This window comes from Trichosurus vulpecula, chromosome 9 (assembly GCF_011100635.1).
Source record: "Trichosurus vulpecula isolate mTriVul1 chromosome 9, mTriVul1.pri, whole genome shotgun sequence".
NCBI lineage: Eukaryota > Metazoa > Chordata > Mammalia > Diprotodontia > Phalangeridae > Trichosurus > Trichosurus vulpecula.
In genome coordinates, this window is record NC_050581.1 from 72,105,899 (window position 1) to 72,123,697 (window position 17,799).

Consider the following 17,799-nt stretch of genomic DNA (forward strand, 5'->3'; position numbering starts at 1 on the left):
CCAATCCCCTCTCTCATTCTGCCTCCTGCCTTCAGCAATGCTGTCTAAGCTTTTATAATTTCTGGTGCCACATCAAATTTTTGGTTCATGAATTGTGCTCTAGCCATACTTTCCCCATTCTGTACTTGTATAACTGATTTTTAAAGCCAAAGTACAGGACTATGCATTTATCTCTATTATATTTCAGGCCCATTGTTCTGATCCTTTGGGCAAGGGTCTTTTCTGAATTCTGATTCTGTCATCTAATTTTTCTCCAGAAGATTATGTTCACTATTTTCTCTGTTCTCTCTATTTCTGCTGGCTCCTTCTTTGCTGCTACAAACTTGCCCAAGTCTCTCCCATCCTTAAAAAACAAACAAAAAACCCCCAAACATCCTTTGCTCATATTCTACCTATATCTCTCCTCTCCTTATTAAACTTGTGAAAAAGAGACACTGTATTCAATATCTATCATTATTCTCCCCTGCTTCTCTTCTGAATTCTCTGCAGTCTGGTTTCTGGTACCATTGTTCAAATAAAACTACTTTTCCCAAAGTTACCAATGATTCTATATTTGACAAATGGAATTGCCTTTTTCTTATTGCTCATCTTTCCTCACCTTTTTCTCTTGGATAGCTTCTGCTCTCTATTTTGTGCGTGTCTGTGTCTGTGTCTGTCTGTGTGTGTGTGTGTGTGTGTGTGTGTGTGTGTGTGAGAGAGAGAGAAAGAGAGAGAGAGAGAGAGAGAGAGAGAGAGAGAGAAACAGGCATAGACACAGACCCAGACACAGAGACAGATACACACACACACACACACACACACGCCGTTCTTTTTTGGTTCTCCTTCTATTTGTCTGACCACTCCTCTTATTCTCTTTTTACTAAGATCCATGCCCACTAATTGTGATTGCTCCCAAGACTCTGTCTTGGGCCCTCTTCTCTTTTCTCTCTATACTGTATTGATTGGTGATCTGATCCATTCCTATGGGTTCAATTGTTATTTCTATGCAGATGATTCCTGTATCTCTACATGAATAAATGAAAAGGCAATTATTAAGCACTTACTATGTGCAAAACATTATTTTTAGACCTGGAGGTACAAACAGAAAATTAAGATAGTCCCTGTGCTCAAGGAACTCACATTCTAATGGGGGAGACCACAAATATAAAAGGTTTCAGCTACACGTCACATGGAAAGGTCTCCAGGTCTTTAGGATGCAGTGGTAAAGTAGATGATAATGATGCCTTTTCTTTAATGTCATTTTCACTAATAAAAATCCTATCCGGGGGCAGAGCCAAGATAGTGGATGGAAAACAGGGACTTGCTTAATTAAGCTCTCCCCCAAATCCCTCCAAACACCTTTAAAAATGGCTCTGAACAAATTCTAGAGCTACAGAACCCATGAAATAATGGAGGGAATCAAGTCTCTAGCCCAAGACATCCTGGATGGTACCCTGGGAAGGGTCTATTGCACTGTGCTGGGAGCGAAGTGCAGCCCAGTGTGGGCTGTGCCAGGACCAACCAGATGGGGAGTTGGGCAGAGCAGGCCTTTGGGCCCTGAATCACTGATCTGTGGCAGTTACCAGACTTTTCAACCTACAAACGCCAAAGACAATGGAGCAGGTTAGTGGGAAAACTTCTGGATCTGGGTGGGAGAAGTGCGTAGTCCAGCCCTAGCCCCCGGGGGTGGTGGAGGTGGTGTGGTGGCAGCAGCAGGAAGCTCCTGTGGCTGCTTCCAGAGCTCCAGTATCACCTGCTTCTCGCGCCCCTGCCCCACATGGTGGGAGGAGTAAAGCGGAGGATGCAAGGAGTACTTTCCTGGCGCAGGGGCAGGGTTCTCTCTCTTTGCCCTGCTTGGATCTGGGTAGCAGTCCTAGTTGGCGGTTCTTGGGGGAGGATGAGCAACTAGTGTGGCAGAACTTGTGGTGACTGTGGAATAGAACAGCAGTGCAGCCCCTAAAGTTTGGGATAAAGTACTCTCTACTCTACAATCAGTCATACCCTGACAAAAAGCTCAAGGGTCAAGTAGTTGGCTGGGAAAATGAACAGGCAGTGTAAAAGGACTCAGACTACAGAATCTTTTTTTGGTGACAAAGAAAATCAAAACATACAGCCAGAAGAAGTCAACAAAGTCAAAGAGCCTACATCAAAAGCCTCCAAGAAAAATCTGAATTGGGCTCAGGCCATGGAAGAGCTCCAAAAGTATTTGGAAAAGCAAGTTAGAGAAATAGAAGAAAAATTGGGAAGAGAAATGAGAGTAATGCAAAAAATCATGAAAAACAAGTCAACGGCTTGCTAAAGGAGACCCCAAAAATACTGAAGAAAATAACACCTTAAAAAACAGAATAACTCAAATGGCAAAAGAGCTCCAAAAAGCCAATGAGGAGAAGAATGCCTTAAAAGACAGAATTAGTCAAATGGAAAAGGAAGTCCAAAAGACCACTGAAGAAAATACCACCTTAAAAATCAGATTAGAGCAAGTAGAAACTAGTGACTTTATGAGAAATCAAGAAATTATAAAACAGAACCAAAAGAATGAAAAAATCAAGACAATGTGAAATATCTCACTTGAAAAACCACTGACCTGGAGAATAGACCCAGGAGAGCTAATTTTAAAATTATTGGACTACCTGAAAGCTATGATCAAAAAAAGAGCCTAGACATCATATTTCAAGAAATTATCAAGGAAAACTGCCCTGCTAGTCTAGAACCAGAGGGTAAAATGGAAACTGAAAGAATCCACAGATCATCTCCCGAAAAGGATCCCAAAAAGAAGACTCCTAGGAATATTGTCTCCAAATTCTAGAGTTTCCAGGTCAAGGAGAAAATAATGCAAGCAGCTAGAAATTCTATTTTGTCAAAGTTCTAACCATTCTTAAACATTCATAACCTTGTGATCACTTTGACAAAATAGAATTTCAAATTGAAATTTTGGCTACTTTTGATGTCTTGAGAAAATACGGCCTGTGGTATTAAAAATAGGTATAGGATGGCTAGACCTTCAAAACAATAATATTACATTGCTGTAAAATAATTTTTGACTAACTCTACTATAACAATCACTGTAGTAATATAGTAATGGAACCTCAAAAGCAATAATCACAGTCAATATTGCTTCATAGTACCCTCTGTCATATATGACATTTCTTCCCATTTTTAGCTAAAATGATATTTTAATCAGCAAGGGGGAACTCTCATCAGAGGCCTTCTCTATGTTAGACTAGTAGGTTGATAACATCAAGTTTAGCAGTTGGGGTGGCCAGAAAACTATTGCTTCCCTTACTTTATGGTTCTGCTGAGGCATTAGGATGGGCAGTTGAAAGATAAATGCTAGAGAGAGAGTGCTCTTAAAGGTTCTGTTGTTAAGTCACTATTCTTATATACATACACACACACATATAGGCCACTTTCGCAGGTAGGTGATCCACATGTTGAGGTGACACCAACCCACCTATGTTTCAGGCCTTTTACAGAGGCCTCAGTTATAGTAGCTGGAGCTCATCTTGGCCCCTAATTACATGGTTGCTGTCAAAGGACAACTTTTGTGGTAAAAAAGAACAAAGAGTAAGTACATGTGGAAATTTGTTTTTTGTGACTTCAACTTGGTAATGAGTTCTGTATTTCTTGCTTTCTCAATGGTGGAAGGGATGAGGAAAAGGGTGGAATTTGGAACTGAAAATATAATAAAGTTGAACAATTTTTTTAAAAGAGTAGGTACAGAGTAGTATTTAGAATACACTTTTGTTTGGCTTATACAACCTCATCCAAATCTGGAGATAGTTGAAGCAAGTTTTAAGACATTACCCATTAGTAAGCACTGTAGGACTGCTTGTCTAGTGATTAAATTAACTTAACAAATATTTAGCAAATTTGAATTTACATTGCAAGGCAATGTAAAAAGATAAAAAGAGATGAAGAAACTAAAAATATGCAAAATCCATGTGGAAAATTGGAAAAAAATTCCAGAAATAAAAATGGGATACAAGGTAGAATGTGAGAAAGGTAAAGGGGAGATCTAGGCACACTTCCATAAGAAAGTATGAGGTGGGATCATTAGACAAATATTACTCATTGAACACTATACATCAATCATATTGTATATTATAATATCTCATGTATTATTATTATATTATCCTATTAGCCTCTTGGGGGAATTCCTTTCATATTACTGACTCATTTATCTTTATTCAACTAAGACTCCCAAGCCTTTTACACATGAACTGCTGTCTAGTCTTATCTTCCTCATGCTGTACCTGTACAGTTGATTTTTTTTCAAACTAAATACAGAACTTTGTATCTATCCTCATTACATTTATATTAGATTTGGCTCATTGTTCTAGCCTGATGAGATCTTTCTGGATCCTCTTTCTGTTATCCCTAATATACTAGTCATTTCTACCAACTTTTGTCGTTCTAGGCAGAGAATCAATATCTTTAGTCAAGTCACTAAAAAGTTGATGTCAATCCATTCACCTCTTTTTTGGATATGAAGATTCATATTTCCAAATTCATTGCTGGAAAAACCTGTCATGTTTTAGTAAAAATATTTATTTGAAAATTTATTCTTTTCATTTTTTTGTGACATGCTGTTACAACCTCAGTGGCCAGGTCATTGTCTTGGAAGGGCTCACACAATTAAGGCACTGATTTTAAATGTCAAATTTGGCTCAGTCAAGTGACACCCTTAGAGAGCTTAGTCATTAACTCCACATGCACAGTGATATAACATGTTATCTAAAAAAAATCCCCTGAATTACAGTGTTAAGACAGATGGTCCACAATGTGAGCAGAAATGTCCTTATCCATCTGTTGATTCTGTCTATGAAATTTAAAATTCTGAATGTCAGATAATGATTATAGCTTACATTTCTCTCAAACTTTAAGACTGACAAAGAGCTTTCACACACATCATCTATTCTAATTCTCACAATCACCATGATTGGTAGAGGGTGCAAATATTATTATCCTTACATTATAGGTGAGGAAACTGAAACTTTCAGAGATTAAGTGACTTGCCCAAGGTTACAGTGGCAGAACCTGACTCCTTTTCTAATGTATTTCCCCTTATAACATGCTGAGGTAAGACATTCATTCAGCAAACATTTAATAAGTTTGAGAACTACGCTCTCAGTATCCCACAAGTTTATAACATTTCTTTAGATGAGGCAGGGTTAGTGGGGGATCTTATTATAGCATTTGTTTGGGCTCCATTGTCAGTCAGGGCAAAGTATGCTAATGTTCAAGTCCCTATATTAATTTTACTTTGACAGAAGAGTTTTTCTGCATACAAATCCCATGAAACAGGCCAATCAAACTAGACTCTATGAAGCAAGTACACATACAGAATTTGCTCAGGTTTTATAGTATGGGTCAATGCAATTGCATTCTTGAATATAAAGTCATCCTTAGTACAGTGGGGCAAAAAGCACTAAACTAAATCAGAAGATGTGGGTTCAAATCCTGGCATTGGCATTTACTAACAGTATAACCATGGGCAAGTCATTTAACAACTCTGCTCCTTCCTCTTTTCCTCACACCCAGGCTATAAGTTCAGTGGCCATTCATAGGCCCCATCCCACTACTGAAGGCAAGGAAGCTTGGTAGATTCATCCCTCTCTAGGCTCTTGGTAGCACCCCCCCACCCCCATACCCTGGTCCCATTCATAAGGCTTAGACACCTAACTGGCCTTAGACCTAGAGTAGCTCAAGTGATCCATGATTCTCAGCCTGCCCAGTAACAAAGATTATCAGCATGTGCTACCATGCCATACCTAGTCACTTAACTGCTCTGAGCTTAGTTTTCAAATTTGGGAAGTGGAGAATAATCATTCTTATATTAACTACCTCTTAGGATTCTTCTATGAATGAGCTATTGCTATTATTACTATTACTTAATAATAACCTGCTCACATGGCCAAAAAGTGGTATATTGAGTAAAAGTAAAAATAGGTAAGCAATAGACAGACATCAACACAACAGTCCTTCATTGCTTAAAAAAAAAAAGCTACCTTGGGTTAAGTTAATTCTATTACAATATAAAAGTACAGGAATTAAAAAGGAATAAAAACAGTGACATTGCAACACAGCACTCCCTGGACATATATAACAGAAAATATGGCAGGACTAATCCAACCTAAATCTATTCCTAGCTTGTAAAATTAGACCACCTGGACATTATTTTCCATGAGAAAATTTCAAACCATAATTGAACCTCCTGTATATTAATAAAGGAAGTATAAAGTGATATGAAGTATGTATTAATGCACTTCAACAAGGGGATAAAGTAGAGATGCCAGAATTTAGAGAAAATGTGTTCCACCACATATTCTACCATAATAGAAATGTTAGCTATTATTGTCATGATATTATCTTTGAAATGGAAGATCACAGAATTATAGATTTTCAAGGCCCTTAGAGATCAGCTTGTCCAAACTTATTCTTTTACTGATGAAAAAAAGAGAAGCCAAAAGAAATTATTTCTCTCCTAAGGTCACACAAGTAATAGGTAGCAGATAGAGGATTTGAACACTGGCTCTCTGACTCAAAATTCAGTTCTACTATGCCATGCTGCCCCCCAAGGATAAAGGGAGAGAATTTGGATTAAGGGCCTAGTGCTTCCCACCTATGCTTCTCTTATATCCCGCCCTGGCCACCTCTTATCTTCCGCCTTGCCTGACCTTACACATTCCTAACCACTGAGTCACCAGAAACCTTGCCCTGGTGGTGGTGGTGTCTCAATCTTATCTGGAACTATTGCCCTCAAGCCCATATTGTCTTGAGAGTATTTTACATGGTCCATTCTATATCTACTCAGCCACCTTCTTGGGAATAAGGGAATAGCATTTACTATGTGCCAAGAACTGAGCTAAGCTTTTTTTTTTAAACAAATATTATCTCATTTGATCCTCAAAACAAACCTGGGAGGTAGGTGCTTTTATTATCCCCATTTTATAATGAAGGAAACTGAGGCAGAAAGAGGTTAATTGACTTGTACACAGTCTCAACAACCAGTAAATGTTTGCATCTGCATATGAATCCAGGTCTTCCGGACTCCATGCCCAGTGTTCTCTCCTTTGCACTTTGTCAGCCTTGTGGTCATATACTTCTTTGCACTTCTTTTGGCACATCCCCACCCTCCTCTCTACCCGTTTTCTAGTTTTGGAACTATAGACAAACTAATATTGTCATTGCTACTGGAAAAGGCCTATCAATCAACTCTCCTATGGCTCTGTTACCATCCCTGTGGCTTCCCAAATCAAAACATCCCTCCCTCCTTTGCCACTTTAGGACAAGTTTTGTTTATCCCAGTAGAATATAAGCTCCTTGAGGTCGGGGACTATCTTGCTTTTGTATTTGTATCCTAAGAGGTTGCCACATAGTAGGTGCTTAATAAATGCTTTTTCATCCATTCATTCTGGGGAGAAAAAAGCACTCATTATGTGTCATTGGATTTGTCTTTAGGATAACCCCAATTTTTCCTGAGACGCCTTACCTGGAAAGCAGCAAACCACATGAGCCAGTCTAGCCGATAGTGATATGGAGAGATCAGGCATGGTCTCCTCTTCAGGTTCCCAGGTTTACATTTGAACTCATATTCCTCCCATACTGCAGTGGAATCATTGGCTTCAAGGCTGGAAGTTCCCTGGATAATGACCTCAGTCCTCTCTTTGGTGATGCTGTGGGGAAACAGAGCAGAGAGTTAGGGCAGGCTGAGGCGTGATAGGTCATTAAATTCCTCACTGATTCATTTTGCTACTGGTGGGAGACTTGAGTCCCTTTGGCTTTTTCCAGGGATGTAAGCTTCCTCTGGCTTTTGAGAGAGGGTTTTTTTGGCAAAGCTAAGGTTCTTGGCCTCTTGCTAGATCTAGCCTCCTGAGTTCACTGTCTTTTGGATTGGAATCCTTGGTTACCCTATTTTCCTCCCCTCTTCCAAAGCAAACATAGGTAATTGAAATTCATACTGTTTTCTTGTATTACAGACATTTAAATGTGGGGCCAGGATTTGAATTCATACCTATGCATGCTTGAGTAGGGGCTTGATGCTCTGTCTAGTATTTCTTTCCTGTTTCCTTCTCTTTGTTGACTAATGAGATTTGTCTGGAATTCAGCTCAGTCTACACTCCAAGGCAAACTTCCTCTGTTATGTCATCTTGAGCTACCAATTACATCTTCTACAGCAAGCCCAATGGTGCTGGGGCTCTGGACCAGTAATAATAATCACTACTGCACAATTTTTTTTTTTTTACAAATAGGACTTGTCTTCTCATAAACCAAGGGAGAGGTGGGTATAGATTTGTGGGTAGGAGCTTTGCCTTTTTTGTCTCAAATCCAATATACTTGCTGGCACTCTTGGGATCAGGAATTGTAACTGGCTTCATGGGCACAGTGTAGTAGAAGACTCAATGGTCCCAGCCCATGGTTGTGAGCAGGAAGTAGTTGAGTGGACTGAAGGATGCCAGGAAGGGAGAACTGTGCAGTGAGAACACCAGCCTTGAGAGGCTCTGGGAATACACAGAGGAGCAGAGGATACAATCAGGCTTCTTGATGTCCACAAGGGAGATGGTGCCATTCTCATCCCCAAAAGCAAAAACTTCACTTTTCTGAGAATGCCAGGTCAGTCAGGTAGGTAGGTGATGGGAGGCACTTCCCATCATGCCAATATGTGTTGCTGGCTTAGGAAACTGGGGATCCTGAAGTAAAATTCTCTTGTCCTCACAGCATGATCGGAACACAGGGTCCTTGTGGGGAGAAGCAACAACACAGTAGACTTGGCCAGAGTGAGCTCTATAGGAGCTGAGCACTTTCTCTTGCACAAGGTCCCAAACGTTTATGCAGAAGTCTTTGCTGCCACTGATAGTCTGTATGCTGAGGACCAGGACACTGACAGTGGTCACTGCCATCAAGCTCATCTTTGCCAAACTTGCTGTCAATGAGCGTCTCATCCTTGTCCAGTTCCCACAGTTCCATAGCACCCAATTTGGAGGCCATGAGAATGCCTTGGTCCCCAATCCAGGTGGGGCTGGTCAGCCCGACTTTGGTCTGGACTCTAGCCAAGCAGAAGCCCTTGCTGGGCGCCATGCAGGGGTCCTTGAAAAGTCACAGGGAGCCAGCCTAGGAGTCAGGAGCCATTGGACAGGTAGGAGGCATGGGCTGCTGGGGCAGCAACTCCCTCCACGTATCTGTGGCTCCAGCTCTCATCCACTCCCCACATGGTGTCCACTTGGGCTCCCTGTCCCTCTCCCGCCAGAGGACAGAGCCCCTATTTTTCAAGAGACTTGCCTCCTTCTCACCTTTCTATAGTCTGTTAAAGTCTACAAAGCACTTTCCTCACGACAACCCTGTGAGGAGGCAGTACAAGGACTACTACTTTCCATTTTACAGAGGAGGAAACCAAAGCTCAGGGGTGGGGGGTGGGGTGGGGAATGACTTGCTTTAAGTCACACACGAGTTACTTGGCAAAGCCAAGATCTGGACCAGCTTCTGGACTCCAAGGTCAGGGCTCCGCAGACTGTCTCTGTATGCATGGAGTCTGCCGGCCTGCCACTCCCATTGTTGTCAGTAATACTACTCTGGCCTCATTCAAAAGGACACTCTAAGCATAGCCCCCTAAATTAAGACCTTGGGCCTCCCTGGACTTGGGAGTCACCAAGGGAAAGGATTATCATGGGAAAGTAAGGCTTTCAGAACTTTGACAATTTGCCGAAGTTCTAGTGTACTATTGATAAAGCCAGGTTCAGAACCCTCTAATTTTTAGCGCAATGCTCTCTCTGGAGTGAGACAGTAGCCACGGCGCGAGCCTAGTAAAGCTCTATGGTACCATAGCTGGACAGAATTCCCCAGGGTCTCATTATCGCTGCTCCACCTCCCTGGGAAAATGACAAGAAGCTGTAGCCTCTACCAGAGGCAGTGGAAGTTACTTTATTCAGATATTTGACAGCTTTTGATGTTAAAGTTGTTTCTAGTTCTTTAGTTACAAATTATGATGCTGTATTTATCAAAAGGCAGCATAACATAAGTAGAAAGAATACTGGAATAAGAACTCAGAGGTGGGTAGCTGGTGAGTTGAGGTAGTTACTGTGGTAACCAGACCATCTTGGTGCTGGGGGAGTGTGTCAGCATCAGGACTTTAGAAAGTGAAACCATCTATGTGAAAAAAAGGTGTATCTAGTAGGTGTCAGTAATAAGAGTAGCCCACAGCAGGCAAGAAATACCTGACTAACCAATTGTAACTGAGACAAGCAGAGCAGAACAGTGGCTCCCATCAGATGGATAGAAGATTGTAAGGTTTCCCCTAAATTTTTATTCCTTCTGCCTTTGAACCAACGAAGTGTAAATTTAGTTCTATTGTGGTATAATGAAGGCCTCTCTCTCTCTCTCTCTCTCTCTCTCTCTCTCTCTCTCTCTCTCTCTCTCGCTCTCCCGCCCACACCCCCTCTCTTAGTTACTGCTTGGTTGCCTGTTCTAGTGTCTGGCCTCCAGTCAGCTGAGAAAATCCCAGACACAGTACTTAAAGAACACCCATTAATAGCTGACTCATGGGGCCCCATTAACAGCTATCTGAAGGCATCCAAGCATGGCACCATTCTGGCTGAGAAATGGGTCTCACAAAGCCACTGCTCAGCAGCAGTTGGGGTGGGAGTAGAAGTCATAAGAGGTTGTTAGGGCAGGAGGAGGGAGGACTGTGCCAAGGAAAACAGAAAGTGAAAACAAAATCATTGTACCTAACTGGAAGTGTACAGAGAGGGTTAGAAAGACAGCCCCTAAGCAGGCCCCCATATATGTTCTCAGGATGCCACACAGCAAACACATACATTCTATACATGCATGTTACTTGCATTTCAGGTATGCATTCTACATTGAGTAACTACCTACTGTTTGCAATGGTATGGTCAGTGCTGGGGGAGCTACAAAAGTAAATCAGATATGGTCTCCTGCCTACAAGGGGAATATGAAACAAAAATATGTAATATAATAGAAATAATTATACAATTCAGTGCAGACTAGAATAGGATAAACATGTAAGAGAAGTACATGTGTTATCTGAGGTTTGAAGAAAGAAAGATCACTTTTGCCTGGTGGGGTCTGGGAATGTTTTATGGTCCAGGTAGAATTTCAACTAGGCCTTGAACTTGAACCCACAGAGGGCTTAAGTGCAGGGGCTCTGGGAGATGGCAAGGATTCCAGTTTGCTTGGAGCACACAGTAAAGAGTAAAGATTGGGGGAGACAAGAATAGGTAGGCATGAGAAGAGAGCCATGAGAGTCCTATTTGTAGACAGGGCTTTAGTGACAAAATCAGATATTTCTATGCATACAGTTAAAGTAACTGAATGGAATTCAGCACATACACATGTACACACGCTCACACTCACACACTCACACTGACTTATTTGGGATTTAGGTGCACTTTTCCTAGAGGCAGTTAAATGGCACAGCGGATAGAGCACTGGGGCTGGAGTCAGAAGGACTCATCTTCCTGACCTCAAATCCAGCCTCAAACACTTACTAGCTGTGTGACCCTGGGCAAGTCACTTAGCTGGGATCATTTTTTTTTTATTGGTTGACATCGGGTGGGATTACCCAGACATTATGGAAGTATTTTAGTACATCCTCTTTGGGTTCTGCTAACTTTCCAGACAGAAATGATACAGCAGAGGGAAGAAGGATCCCCAAGGAAAAGAAACAGACTTTCAAGATACTGAGACACCAATCAGTCAATAAATGACAAGTACTCATTAAGTATCTATTATGTGCCAGGCATTGTAGCAAGCACTGGGAATGCAAGTACAAATAATGAAACATCCTCTCTCTGAAAGGAATTTATATATGTCACTGGAAAGACAAGAAGTACAGATAAAAATATAGACAGCATAAATGTAAAAGGAATTAATATAAACATATACCAAGTAGTTACATACAAGGTAGTTTTGAGAGTGAAGGCATTAATAGTTGGGGTGGGGGGGTGGGATCAGAAAAGGCATGGTGATAAAAGGTGGATTATCCTGTGTGAGGAAAAGAAAGACCAGGCTGGATGGCAGAAAGAGCAAGTGGGAATGATGATGTTCAAGGAGGCTGGGAAGACAGGTTGGGAAGGGTTTTAAAAGCTAAACAGAGGACATTATATTTTATTCTAGAGGCCATAGGGAACCACTGGAGTTGGCTGAGTAGGGGCATCACACAGATCAGTGTTTAAGGAAAATTGCATTGGCTACAATGTGTAAGAGGGACTGGAGCAGGAAGACCAACTAGGAGGCTGCTACAATACCCTAGGTAAGAGGTGATAAGTTCCTTAATTAACTAAGGTGGCAGCTACATGAGTAGAGGTAGAGACAAGGCACTGGATGTGAGAGATGTGAAAGAAGTAATGGCAAGATTTGACAACAGACTTGTGGGTAAAGGAGAGTGAGGAGCTGGAGATGATGCCGAGCTGGATGCCTGGCACATAGTAGCTGCTTAATAAATATCTATTGACTTGACTCTAAGGAGCCCAGAAGCTATTCCTCTAGATGCAGACATCCCCTTCTAAAATACTGCTTAGACGTGAAATCAGCAGAGCCAGGAAAACAGTAAACCCAATGATGACATCAATAGAGAGGGGAAGAACTACCACCACAAAACAATCAAAGAAGAATAGTGCAAAATTACAAAGAAGAAGGTTGGCCCCAAAGAAGAGATATGAGGAGATGCCTACCCCTCTTCCCTTGTGGCAGTGGGGCTGGGGGTGGTTTATGGCTGTGGACAATTGCATATGACATCAGATTTTTAAAATGTATCAATTTGCTGATTTTTTTTCTTTAAAAATTTTTTTGGGTTATTATAAGGGATAGCTTTTGGAGTGGGGGAAGGAAGGCATATGGGAGAAATTCAGGCAATGCAAAAATAAAAGATAATCAATAAAAAAATCTATTTTTTTAAAAAGTACTTTTGAAAATGACCCCGTATTTTCTGTGGCTGGTTTTGACCAGAGCTAGTCTAATGCTTTACTATCTGCTAATATGAGCTTGCTCTTTCTGTTTTGTTAACACGGGAGGCTATGAGTGTTTCTGCTATTTTGGTGACTCTGGGTGGATTTATGGTAGGGAGTTCATGGACATGAAAACCTGGTCTTTCTGGCTGGAAGTGCTCTGCCTTTGATTCTCTTCAGTGTCGTGGAGAGATCACTGGCCTCAGTGCCAGGGAGCATTAGTTTGAGGCTTGACTGTTCCATGAACATGTGGTGTGTAAGTATAAGTGGGTCATGATTTACTTTGTGTAAGTCATTGCCCCACTTTGGGCCTTAGTTTCCCCATCAGTAAAATGAGGTGCTTAAATGATAGAGTATCACAGAAGGTACTTTTCACAGATTCTTAGAATGGGAAGAACCCCAGAGGCTATCTAGTCCCAGCTATTCCTGAACAAGAAACCCTTCTACAACACACCTAACAAGTGATGATACAATTTGTGTTGACAACTTCCAGAGAACCCATGGTACCTTTTGGGCCAGACATTATGCTTTTGTATCACACGAAAAGAAAAGCCTAAATTTGTCTCTTTGTGATTTTAGTCATTGCTTTTGGTTTTGCACTTTGTTGTCAAATGAACAATCTGATCTCTTTTGTGAGTGAGTTAACATTTTCTGTACTTTCCTCAGTCTTCTGCAGCCTAAAAATCCCTATTTCCTTTCCCAGGATCTTCCCATAGCCTAACTGGGCGTGGGCTTATGGCCATTCTCCATCTTGGCTGCCCTTTCTTAGATATTCTCCAATTTACCAAAGTCCTTCCTAAAACGTCTTGTCTAGAAGTGAAGCAATAACGAACCCTGTGCACTAATCCCCTCTTCAGTCATAGACACTATGCATCTCTTAATGCACTTAAGACTGCTTTAGCTTTTTCTTGGCTCTAGTATTACACTGTTGACTCATATTAAGCTTTTAGTCCACTAAAACCGCCAGATCTTTTTTTAGATGAACTACTGGTGGGTCATGCCTCCCTCATCTTGTAGTTGGGAAACTCAGTTTTTGAACTCGTGTAAGGCTAAATTTATATTCCTCCCTATTAATCTCAAGCTTCTGAAGATCTTTTTGTATTTTAATTCTGTCATTCAGTGTGTTAGTTATCCTTCATAGCTTTGTGTTCTCCACAAATTTGGTAAACAAACCACCTATGCCTTTGTCTGAATCTTTAATTAAAATGTTACATAGAGGAAGACCAATCACAGATTTCTAAAGAACTCCACTGGAGACTGCCTTCCAAGCTGACATCAAACCTTTAATGAACTGGTCCAATGAATTCTTTAGATCATTGACCCAAAGCCTGATGGGCCTTTAAAGTCCAACCCTTTAATTTTAGAGATGAGGAAACAGAGGCCCAGAGAAGTTAAATGTCACACATACGGCAGGTAGCAGTGGCAGAATTTAGTTTAGTTCTCTTTTTACTACCTTACATTACCGTGAGCCTGCCTGTTCAGCCAGCTCCAAACTGTCTAACTGTAGTATCAAGCACTGTACACCTCTCCATCTTTTCCACAAGAATAGCACAAGAGACTTTGTCCCATTGTTTACTGACATCTAGGTAAACTAGATGTATGTTATTTCCTTGATTTGCCGGTCTAGTAACTCTTGTCCAAAAAAAAAAAATCAAACAAAAAAAAAACAATAAAATTGACCTGGAACGATTTGTTTTTAATGAAAGTATAGTGGCTTTTTGTGATCACTGCTTCCTTTTGTAGCTATTAATCAGACATTGCCTTAATAAAGCAGTCTAGAATTATCCCATGAATCAAAGACAAACCCACTGATTTGATAGTTTTTAGATTTGATTTTCTTCCATTTTTTTGGGGAGATCTAGATAATATTTGCTTTTATCCAATCCTTTGGTACTTTGCTGTTTCCTGTAAACTTTTAGAGATGACTGATGATGGCCCAGCCATCACATGTGCAAATTTCCTAAGTATGCTAACCCGACTATTTGGGTCACATAACTCTCACTCAACAAGGACAGTTACGTGCTCTCTTACTATTATGTCTTTATGTACTTTGGTTGTTGACTCCTCTTGTTCTGTCCTTTCCAGTCCAAACATCATTGTCCTTTTGAGAGAAAACAGAAGCAAAATAACATAAGCAAGATATCTTTTGTCTGTTGTTAATTATTGTCCCATGCATTCTAAGCAATGCGATCTTTCATTCTCTTCAATTTTTTTATCCAACTTAGTTGAAAAAAAATCCTCATTTTGTTGTCCTTAATGTTCCCTGCCAGACTTAGCTCATTCTAAACATTAGTGCTTCTGACACTATTCTTACAGGGCCAGGCCATGCTTTCATAGTCATCCTCTCTTATTTATCCTTGCTCCCATCTTTTGGACATGTCTTTTAAAAAACTGAAGTTGACTGGTGAGTTTTCTATGCATCCACATAGGTATCATTAGACCAATCCCTCCTTTTTATCCTCGCCATATATGTTTCTCTTGTTATATTCAGAATTTCACCTTGGGCACTTCCTACCGCTTTGGGGCTGGTTATATGGAACTTTATTCCATAAGATCCTATCTACTCTTTCTCTAGAATCCTCAAAATCAGGTCCTTAAAATCTAGGGTACACATTCAACTATAGATAATTTTCCTCTACTTCTCTAAGATGGAGTGGTCACTTCCCTCCAAGGTTTCTTCCCATTTTTTTTCTACCTCTGGAATCAGGTCTTTGTTGGTTAAAATCAGATCCACACTAGAATTTCCTCTTTTGGTTCATGTATTTTTAGAAAGAGGTAATTATAATTATGGCAAATCAAGAAAATATTAGCTGTTCTGCTATGGGGTATGTGTGAAAGGGCAAATCCATCAGATATCCAGATAATTGAAGGCCCAGCCCTGCTTCCCCCCAACACCATTCTACCAATTGTGTCTCTGTGCTGGGCTTATAAACTGCTTCTGAAATATCTCATCTATTTTCTCTGTCTAGATAGTCTGTAGTATGCTCCTACTGACAAGATTGTTTCTTTATCTACCTCTGTTAATTTTTGCCAAGACACTCTGTACCATGTTTCCTAGATTTCTTTACATGAGCAGGTTTTCTTAATAAACCGTGGTACTTTGCTGCCTCCTCCCATGCCCCACTGTTTGTCTACCCTATTTCTTTTGGGTTAAGTATGTCCTTCTAGAGCCATAATCCATCAAGTCTCAGTAGTACCTGTGAGGTAAACTTTGCCTCCTTACTCTAAGATATCTAATTCATTCTTACTTGTTACTCTGTGCATTTGTGTATAGACATCTGGGCAAATGGTTCTAATGTAGGCTCTTTTCTTAGATCATCCCTCCTCTGAACTTCTGTGTGGATCTATTACTAGAGAATAGGTGACCTCCAGCCTTCTTTCTGGACCTCTAGGATCATCCTAGGCTTTTTGCCTAGGTAAAGGATACCTTGTTTCCTGATTGATTTAGAATCAGTTCTGGGGAAGTAAATTAATAAAGATGGGGAGACTCATAAGTACCTAGGTTCAGTTCCTTTTTGGGCCAGGGAGCTGCCAAACCAAGCTCTATCGATTCTCCATGGTTTTCCCTTTGGAATGGAAGCTTTTAGGTAATGACTAATGATTACTGTTATTCTTACAATATTCTGCAAATACACTTAAAGTTTTAGAAATCTAGGTTGTAGTAAGGTGAAAAATAACAGTAATCACACGGCCATTTCTACCTATTTGCCTTCTCTATTTCTCTTCAGGAAGGATGCAGATTTATCAGCTCCTTGAAGGTGGCATAGGGGTAAGAGATGCATTCTCTCTGCATGTCTTCAAAAAACATAATTAAAAAAATTAAATAAACCTCATGTGTCCTTGAGTGCAGTTATTTGTTTAGGCACAGGATTTCCAGCAGGGCAGTGAGGCAGCACACTGGATAGAGTGGCAGGCCTGGAGTCAGGAAGACCCGAGTTCAAATCCAGCCTCAGACACTTACTAGCTGTATGACTTTGGACAAATCACTTAACCCTGTTTGCTTCAATTTCCTCATCTGTGAAATGAGCTGGAGAAAGAAATGGCAAAGCACTCCAGTATCTCTGCCAAGAGAACCCCAAAAGGAGCCATGAAGAGTTGGACGTGACTGAGAAACAACTGAACAACAAACACAACAGGATTTCCAGTGGTTGATTAGAATTTAATAGTTTTATGAGTCAGGATTTGAATTCACGTCTTCTAACTCTAAATCTAATGTTTTTTCTACTACAGTTCAGCAATGCTACAGATCTTGAATTAACCCTACACACTTTCCCGAGGCCCCTGGAGAGTGCCATGCAGACAACGGGTCTTTGATTTATGTACATTGATGAAATCTATAAGAAATTCCTTATAAAAACCTAAAACTCTGGAGTACAGCTATGTATATAGGCCACTAGTTCTGTCTGTGACATTTTCAGTTGTGTATGTTACTTTTATATTGACCCAGCATGGCATAGTTGGATAGAGATCTAGACTTTGAAGTCAGGAAGTTGTGAGTTCAAATCCTGCCTCTGACAATAATATGTCAGAGGCATGATCTGCTGCAAAAGTCAGCTAAGTCACTCAAGCTCTGTATGCCTACACCCTGCATTGGTAGAAAAAACTCCCATACCCAGAGCTCCATACGCTGAGAGAAGTCATCAGTCCTTTATTTGTGTATATGTTATCTTACCTAGTTTACTAAAGTGTGACCTCCTGTTTCCCATGTTTCTACCCCACAGTGGCCACTCAGAAAGGTTGATTCATTGAATAGTTCATAGAAAATAGATGAAAAAAGAATGGAAGGAAGGAAAGATAACCAGAAAACAAAACCACAGGGAAAAGATAAAGATGGATAAACAACACCCTGGAAGTGAAT

The 17,799-nt window shown here is 40.6% G+C and overlaps 1 protein-coding gene and 1 pseudogene across 1 annotated transcript in view; both read right to left on the reverse strand.

Annotated features, from left to right (window-relative positions):
- The window catches only part of LMF1 (lipase maturation factor 1), a 737,441-nt gene that overhangs the window by 40,048 nt on the left and 679,594 nt on the right, over window positions 1-17,799 (reverse strand). Inside the window, exon 9 of the mRNA XM_036739038.1 lies at window positions 7,472-7,655. Coding sequence (XP_036594933.1) covers window positions 7,472-7,655 — 184 coding nt within the window. The remainder of the gene's footprint in view (window positions 1-7,471; window positions 7,656-17,799) is intronic.
- On the reverse strand, window positions 7,732-17,565 carry LOC118831062 (annotated as a pseudogene).